The sequence below is a fragment of the Eulemur rufifrons genome, chromosome 1 (genome assembly GCF_041146395.1).
Source record: "Eulemur rufifrons isolate Redbay chromosome 1, OSU_ERuf_1, whole genome shotgun sequence".
NCBI lineage: Eukaryota > Metazoa > Chordata > Mammalia > Primates > Lemuridae > Eulemur > Eulemur rufifrons.
The window spans coordinates 25,640,702-25,649,510 of NC_090983.1; the positions used below are offsets into that span (position 1 = coordinate 25,640,702).

Below are 8,809 nucleotides of genomic sequence, written 5' to 3' on the forward strand. Positions count from 1 at the left end.
CCTTTTGTGTTGTTCTTGCCAACACAGCAGCCATCCTGCTATATATACCAGCTGCCGCTTTGTCCCCCTCGTACTAGAACGCTGTCATCCGCTGTCGACAGCCATGGGGAAGGTGAGCCCGTGGAGGGGCCGAGCCATGTCTATCAGGTGTCTGTGGTGTGTGGGGATGTACCTTCCAGCTGACTGCCTGCTGTCACCTTGTTTTCCACTGCAGATCACCTTCTACGAGGACCGGGGCTTCCAGGGCCGCTGCTATGAGTGCATCAGCGACTGCCCCAACCTACAGGCCTACTTCAGCCGCTGCAACTCCATCCGGGTGGACGGTGGCTCCTGGATGCTCTACGAGCGCACCAACTACCAGGGCCACCAGTACCTCCTGCGGCGCGGCGACTACCCCGACTACCAGCAGTGGATGGGCCTCAGCGACTCCATCCGCTCCTGCCACAGAATTCCTTATGTGAGTCTTCTTCAACCCGGCTGATGCGAAAGCATCAGCGATCCGTGGCCACCAAATCCTGTTTGTAAAAGTCTGTTCCAACTCAGTGTTTGCAGTAAAGAAAGCAAGGCCTGACTCTCAAGCATTAAAAAAAATGTGACAGTAATCTCTTGTCTTACTTAAGGACAACAATATTGTTTTAGGGCACAAGAAATCACAACATAGTCTCTAAACTTGGAAACCTCTAGGTGACCCTAATTTCTAAATAACAACTGCCTTGTTCAGTAATAAAAGTGTATCTAGATAATAGATATATTTTTAATCTTTTTTAAGGATCAAAAATTAACAGACTATGAAAGAACAATATGTTAATAGGTATAACGTATTCTAACTGTGTTGGTAATTTTTTTACTACATTCTATAACATATTAATCTAGAACCCAGAACAACACATTTCAGCTTGTCTGGCTCCATATTTTCCAGGAGTCATTTTCAACTAGTTTGTTACCAGGAACAGAGACAGATAATTGATTAGGATTTCACAGAACACGGTCCTCACCAAAGTGCTGCTTAATGTCTTTTAATCATGCAGGGTATGTGTTTACGCTTTCTGATGGCATCAGATTATGTGGTTGTGGCAAGGAGTTTTAAGAACTGAAATCAAATTTAGGCTAGAAAAATTTGCAGATGCACAAAGAGATGTAAATAAAACAGACATTTCTTTGGGGGAAAAAATGACAATGGTACAAATGACTTGGCAAAATTTCATTTGAAAAGATGTGGACTCAGTGTAAATATAAATCATTGTATGTTATAAATGAAAAAAGTGACTTTAAAACAAGTTTGATAAGACTCAGTGATATGGAGTCATAATGGAAATGGGAGTTGAAATCCTCTGCACCCTCACTAACCACAATTGTGACAGACGTTTGCTTACAAAGGACACACCTTTATTCCCTGTATTTCAATGTTTGTTTCTTCCGTAAGATCTACAGTTCACTGATCAGGTCATCTTTATTTTAATACTCTTCCTAACTGGATGGAACAACAGTGTAAAAAGTGAGATTAGGGAAGAAACATATTTTACAAGACAGTTTGAATTGATGCTTCATGAAGATGCAGGCTGATTGTATCACTTTTGTTGACAGCAAGGATGCACACGGTTTATTTTTCTTCTTTTGTTTATTGTCACAACAGACCAGCTCTCACAGGTTAAGGCTGTACGAGAGAGAGAACTACCGAGGCCTCGTGTCCGAGCTCACTGAAGACTGTTCCTGCATCCAGGATCGCTTCCATGTCCATGAGATCCACTCCCTCCACGTGCTGGAGGGCTGCTGGGTCCTCTACGAGCTGCCCAACTACCGCGGGAGGCAGTACCTGCTGAGGCCCGGGGACTACAGGCGGCACCAGGACTGGGGTGCCATGGATGCCAGAGTGGGCTCTTTGAGGCGGGTCATCGATTTGTACTAGGCTGTGCTTTTCTTGTTATGATCCACATAGAAACACAATAAATATACAAATTGTGCTCCTGGCACTAAGTGGCTCTTGCTTATCTTTAAATAATAATGGAATTCTAACAAATGATCACCCCAGGCAACTTACCTGACCCTGAAAGATGTTTTAAATGTCCACTTACTTCCTGTTGGTCAGGCAACAGTATTTATGGAGTATCCATTCTTGTCATGGGAAGGAGGGAGAAGCGACTGTTTCTGCCTTCCATGACCTACAGTCTGAAGGAGACAGAAAAGATGAACATAACAAAAAACTGTTAGAGCCCATAGAAAGTAGGAAATACAGAACCCTTTGTGGCTCGTGGCTGGGACACCAAAGACAAGGGCTTGCTGGAGGGATTAAGATAGGTGAGGTCTCAGACAAGATTAGGAAAGAGAGGAGTTTTAAAGAGAATTTCCCAAAGCAGAGAAGGCCAAGCCTGCCCGGCTAAGTCTTTTTATTTTTTTTTTTTTTTTGAGACAGAGTCTCACTCTTGCCCAGGCTAGAGTGCCGTGGTGTCAGCGTGGCTCACAGCAACCTCAAACTCCTGGGCTCAAGCGATCCTCCTGCCTCAGCCTCCCAAGTAGCTGGGACTACAGGCATGCGCTACCATGTCCGGCTAATTTTTTGTATATATTTTAGTTTTATAGCTAATTTCTTCTATTTTTAGTAGGGACGGGATCTCACTCTTGCTCAGGCTGGTCTTGAACTCCTGAGCTCAAACGATCCACCCACCTCGGCCTCCCATAGTGCTAGGATCACAGGCATGAGCCACCACACCCAGCCTGGTTAGGTCTTACTTTAGGAAAAGTGTTAAACTAAGAGTGAAACAGCCTGATTCCTTTTGCTGTCTCTGCTGCTTATGAGTAGAGTGACCAACTCAGCCCCATTTCCTCTTAGCACCTCAAGTCTTCCACACCAGAAAGCCCTTCCCTCTCAGGTAAACCTGATGGTTTGTTACCCATGACTTGTTGAGCAAGTCATTTCTTACCTTCTTTGTGCCTAAATTACTTCATTGAAAACTAAAAGTGATGACAAATTCCCTCCTAACTAAATGCCAGGATAATTATGATGAAAAGATGGGAAAAGATTAGGAACACATTTTGTTACCTTTACATTATTATATAAATGTAAATGTAAGAACTTACTTAATAAACCCCATTGCCTCCTAAAATTCAAAATCACAATATGGTTATCTTTATTTTGGACTCCATTATGAATTTTTATTAAGACACAATGATGCAGTATAAGGTATTAATATTTGCTATCCTGCATGTCTCTGGGATTTTTTCCACTATAGTAGAGCTCATATCACAGAATATTAGCTCCATTTACAAATTTATATAAGCAAAAATAATACTTCGTCCCAGTTGACTTTTTTGTAAAAAATAAGCTGATTCTAAAATCCATATAGAATTGCAAGGGACCCCAGAATAGCCAAAACAATCTTGAGAAAGAACAAAAAGTGGAGTATTCACACTTCCCTATATCAAAACTTACCACATAATAATGGTGGTAATCAAGATAGTGAGGTACTGTAATATGGATAGACATATAGATGAATGGAATAGGATTCAGAGTCCAGATGTAAACCCATAGTCTATATTCAACTGAGTTTTGATAAAAGTGCTAAGACCATTCAATGGGAAATAAAAAATCTTTTTGTGTTTGCTTTTTTGAGACAGAAACTTGCTCTGTCACTCCGGGTAGAGTGCAGTGGCATCATTGTGTAGCTCACTGCAACCTCAGACTCCTGGGCTCAAGTGATCTTCCTGCCTCAGCCTCCCGAGTCGCTGGGACTAGAGGCACACACCAGCACGCCCGGCTAGTTTTTCTATTTTTAGTAGAGATGGAGTCTCGCTTTTGCTCGGGCTGATCTCAAACTCTTGACCTCAAGCAATCCTCCCACTTCAGCCTCTCAGAGTGCTAGGGTTACAGGCATGAGCCACAGCGCCCGGCCATAAATAATCTTTTTAATAAATGGTGCTGGGACTACTGGATATCCACATGCAAAAGAATAAATCTGGATCCCTGTCTCACATCATACATAAAAATTAACTCAAAATGGAAAAAAAAATCTAAATATAAGAACTCAAATTATAAAATTTGTATTTTTTTTTAATTTATTTTTTTGAGACAGAGTCTCGCTCTGTTGCCCGGGCTAGAGTGCCGTGGCGTCAGCCCACCTCACAGCAACCTCAAACTCCTGGGCTCAAGTGATCCTTCTGCCTCAGCCTCCCGAGTAGCTGGGACTACAGGCATGCGCCACCATGCCCGGCTAATTTTTTCTATATAGATATTTAGCTATCCAAATCATTTCTTTCTGTTTTTAGTAGAGACGGGGTCTCACTCTTGCTCAGGCTGGTCTTGAACTCCTGACCTTGAGCGATCCTCCCGCCTCGGCCTCCCAGAGTGCTAGGATTACAGGTGTGAGCCACCGCGCCCGGCCTATAAAATTTCTAGAAAGAAACATAGGCACACATCTTTGTGAGTTTTTATTAGGCAATAATTTCTTAAACATTTCTTCCAAAAGCACAAGCAACAAAATAAAAAAAATTAGCTTCATCAAAATTAAAAACTTTTATGCATCAAAGGACACTATAAAGAAAGTGAGAAGATATCTCACAGAATGAGAGAAAATATTTATAAATCATATATACAGTAAGGTTCTAGTATCCAGAATATATAAAGAACTTTTATAACTTAACAATAAAATGGGCAAAGGACTTGAATATACATTTTTCCAAAAAAAAAATATACAAATGATCAAAAAGCAAGTGAAAAGATAGTCAACATCATTAGTTATTAGGGAAATTCAAATCAAAATCACAGCGGTATACTACTTAATATCCACTAGGATGGCTATATTTTTTAAAAAACCAAAAACAGAAAATAACTAATGTTGGTGAAGATGTGGAGAAATTGGTACTTCCATAAATTGTTGGTGGGAATGTAAAATGTTGCAGACTCAGTGAAAAACACTTTGGCAGTTCCTAAAAAAGTTAAACATAGAGTTACCTAATGACCCAGCAATTCCATTCCTAGGTATATATCAAAGGAATTGAAAATAGGTTTTCAAACAAAAACTTATACACAAATGTTCACAGTAGTACCATTGACAATAGCCAAAAGATAGAAACAATCTAAATGTCCAAATGTCAATGCATTATTGGATAAACAAAATATAATATATTCATACAATGAAATATTATTTGGCCATAAAAAGGAATGATGCATGGATACATGCTACAACATGAATGAACCTTGAAAACTTTATGCTAAGTGAAAGAAGCCAGTCATGTAAGACTACATGTTATGTGATTTCATTTATATGAAATACCCAGAAGAGGAAAGTCTATAGAGACAGAAAGTAGATTAGGGGTTCCTTAGGGCTGGGAGGATGGGTGGATAAGGGAGTCGATAACTAAAGAATATGGGGTTTCTCATTGTGATGATGAACATGTTCTAAAATTGACTGTGGTAATGGTTGCGAAAATCTGTGAATACATTAAAACCATTGAATTATATACTTTAAATAGATGATAGTATGTGAATTATATCTCAATAAAGCTAATTTTAAAATGCCTTGACCATATCTTAAACAATAAAGATTTTTATTGTTGAAGGAATACATGGGATAAATTATAAATACAAAAATGATCATATTATCAAAAAGCTGTGAATCTTATCAATACTAAATATGCAAGATTTGTGGTTTTGCTGCAGGCTCAGCTTATCTCTTTGAGCAAGACTTCTTTTCCTAGCTCTCTGGTAACCAGCTATACATCTTCCAGATGAAATCTGTTGGGTGACTAATAAAATATAGTTCTATTTCTCTACATGAGAAAGACATGAGAAAGACAATGCTTAAGTACTAAGCTGGGCAGTAATGAGGTGATGTAGATTTGGAGAAGGGAGAGACGAGTGAGGGGTGGTTCTGAGAGGAGACTTCCTAGGAAGAGGGATCTGAACTGCCTTGAAGACTGGGTGGGATTTGGCAAGTTTCAGGGGAAGGGAAGGTGCTCCAGGCTTAGAGAACAGCTCCCTTCCCTTGGCCCAGATTATTATAGACATGTTGAGTTTAGAAAGCAAAATGAGAAAAAAAAATTCTCCCTAGTTAGCCTTTCTTGGCTGCCAAAATTTAAAACAGATACCCATAGTTTTCAGGGTGAATTTTGTCTACTCCCAGTATTTCTCTACTTAACCATAAGAGTTCAATAAAACAGTGAGGATGAGGGCATTTTCTTTGACTTGTTCTTTATATATTGGCTCTCCTTTTCCAACTCTTCAAAGACCTCCAAAGGTCCCTATTCGTATCTCCATGCTCCCTTTGAACAAAGGCTGCCTTACCATCTTTAACAGTATGTATATATGACTTTTTTAAATCATAAGTATTACTTTACAATTTACCATGTACTTTCACATTCATTATCTCATTTTATTTTCACTTTTATAGAAATGATATACAGCTATAATAGAATAAACAAAAGTTAAAACACAAAAAAGTTGCATTAATGATACAGAGAAGATAAAAAGTGAGAAATTCTGCTGTTAGCCAAATCAGGCTGAAATCCCCTGATGGAACTGATACAAAATTACGCGCACACACACACACACACACACGCCTCTGATGAACAACACTGGGTTCTGCATCCACAGTGCACTGGCCACTGTGAGGTGGGTTTAGAAGAGGGGCTTGTCACCAATTCATGATAACAGGTTCCCGGGAGGATTTCCCTGACGATTGGCATGTTCCATTGCAGACTACTTCCTGTGAGTGCAGCAGTGACTACTCCAACCTACAGTCCTGCTTCAGCCACAGCAATTTGGTGCATACAGGGGAACAGCAAGAGCTGGATGCTCCATGCTGGGGCAGGTACATGAGCCACAAGCATGGGTGGACTTCAACGACTCCCTCTGTTCCACCTGCACAATCTTCACCTAGGTCACTCATCCCCACAGTCATCATTTGACTGTGATATCAAAATCACCAAACAGAACAGAAGACCTTTGCAAAAAATTGAACCAAAGTCTTCCAATATATGAAAGTATCCATTGATCACATTTAGTCTCTATACCATAAGCAAAAGTGTACACCATCACCTCAAAGCCCAGAAACACATATGATTAATTGATCTATAGAGACTATTAATATCATAATCTTTAGTATTTATTAAAATAGTGACAAAACTCTTCCCTTTGACCGAAACTTTAGTTAGGCTCCTCTGAGTCCTTTGCTTTATCTAGGTACCACCTTGGGCTTCCCTCTCTAGTTAAATCCAGTTTGAGCAAGAATCCTCCTAAGTCAGTTTAGTGAGTATCTCCCACCCACCATATGTGACCACCCTGGCCAGCCTTCAGCAATCATCCGATCGAGTCAGCTTAACTAGAAACCCCTTATCCTTCGTGTTTCCTCTCAGTAATTTTCCATCCACCGACCCCCACCCTGCTCCTTGGTTATAAATCCCCACTTGTCCTTGTTAATGTCAGAGTTAAGTCCAATCTCTGTTCACTGCAAGACCCCATTGCCATTGTCCCTATTCGTATCTCCAGGCTCCCTTTGTACAAAGGCTGCCTTACCATCTTTAACAGTATGTATATATGACTTGTTTAAATCATTAGTATTAATTTACAATTTACCATGTACTTTCACATCCATTATCTCATTTTATTTTCACAGTCATTCCTATTAATATATGGGGAAATTGAGGCCTGGGGAAGTTACATGACTTTCCACAAGCAGTAACAGAAACTACAGAAGTACCTGTGGATGTGTGTAGCCATCGCTCCCCTGAATGGGTTCTCCACAAACAGTGCCTAGTCAACAATTTCACAGGAGTTGTTAACTAGGCAACTAGTTAACATAAAAAAAACTCTAGAGGAAACAATGCAAAAGGCATGCCAGGGGACAAGCAGGGTAGGTTGAACCAGTGGAGTCATTTGCAAGTACTGACTCCTCCACCAAGCAAAGGTGCAGGTCCTGAAAGCATCACTGCCCCTACCCTATCCCCAGCCCAGGTGCCTGAAACTCCAACATTACAAACTGATTACACAACTGAGAGCACTTGGGTGTAGGCCTCTGATGTGAGGCCCAGACATTCCCATGACTTTGAAATCAGCAGATGAGAAGCAAGCTCTCTCACCAACTTCTTGAACCGACATTTTATTTCCAGGTATTTTATTTGATTCCCCAATATGTCTTAATATAATAGTTTGCCTGAAGGCTCCTTAGGCCTGCCACTGGTTATGCAAGACATTGGGATAAATTCTCCATTGTCACAGGGCATAGGCCAAGGAATGGGCCAGAGCCAGCCTGTAGCCACCCCATACTCTATAATCCCATGGAGAGTCATGCTAGGGCCTGTGTACCTGCGGGGTACAGTGTGGGTTCTGTTCTAATAGAGGGACCCTCACCCACTCTGGAGGGCCCTCTCTCTAGGGTAGCATGAGTCAGTGGGGGGATACACAAGCTGCTTGGATTGGGGGTATCAGCTATTTATGGGAGTTATCTGGAAACGCTAGCTGCCATGCACCTGGAAACTTTGAGGCAACTGGGATCCTTGGGGTCCATAGGATATTAGGGTCCCTGCTCTTGCCAGGAGAGAAAGCCACCAGTCTCGTGGGAAGTGGGTAGAAAGTAGTTATTTCATTGTAAAAACTATGGTGAAAACCCAAGGTAATTACACATCATTCTGCTTCTTGAATATAATGTACATTAACATGCCAGGTCAAACACAGGTTCTCTGATTTGTGATCTAAGCATTGAACAAATTTTATCTTCAGTTAGGCTTTCATAAATTATAAAAGATCCTATAAAGCCATAAAAACTAGAGCATGTACTAATTTCTTCTTTCTTCTCTTTTATTTTTCATCACTACTCCC

At 40.7% G+C, this 8,809-nt stretch overlaps 1 protein-coding gene across 1 annotated transcript; it reads left to right on the forward strand.

Annotated features, from left to right (window-relative positions):
- The first annotated feature begins 103 nt into the window (after positions 1 to 103).
- On the forward strand, positions 104 to 1,906 carry LOC138383025 (gamma-crystallin A). The gene is made up of 3 exons (XM_069467822.1): positions 104 to 112; positions 215 to 457; positions 1,634 to 1,906. Exons 1-3 carry the CDS (start codon positions 104 to 106, stop codon positions 1,904 to 1,906), a joined length of 525 nt encoding a protein of 174 aa, XP_069323923.1.
- Positions 1,907 to 8,809: the final 6,903 nt, after the last annotated feature.

Coding starts and splice junctions, on each gene's coding strand:
- LOC138383025 (XM_069467822.1), top strand. Junction 458..1,633: donor CCTGCCACAGAATTCCTTAT/GTGAGTCTTCTT, acceptor TTGTCACAACAG/ACCAGCTCTCACAGGTTAAG.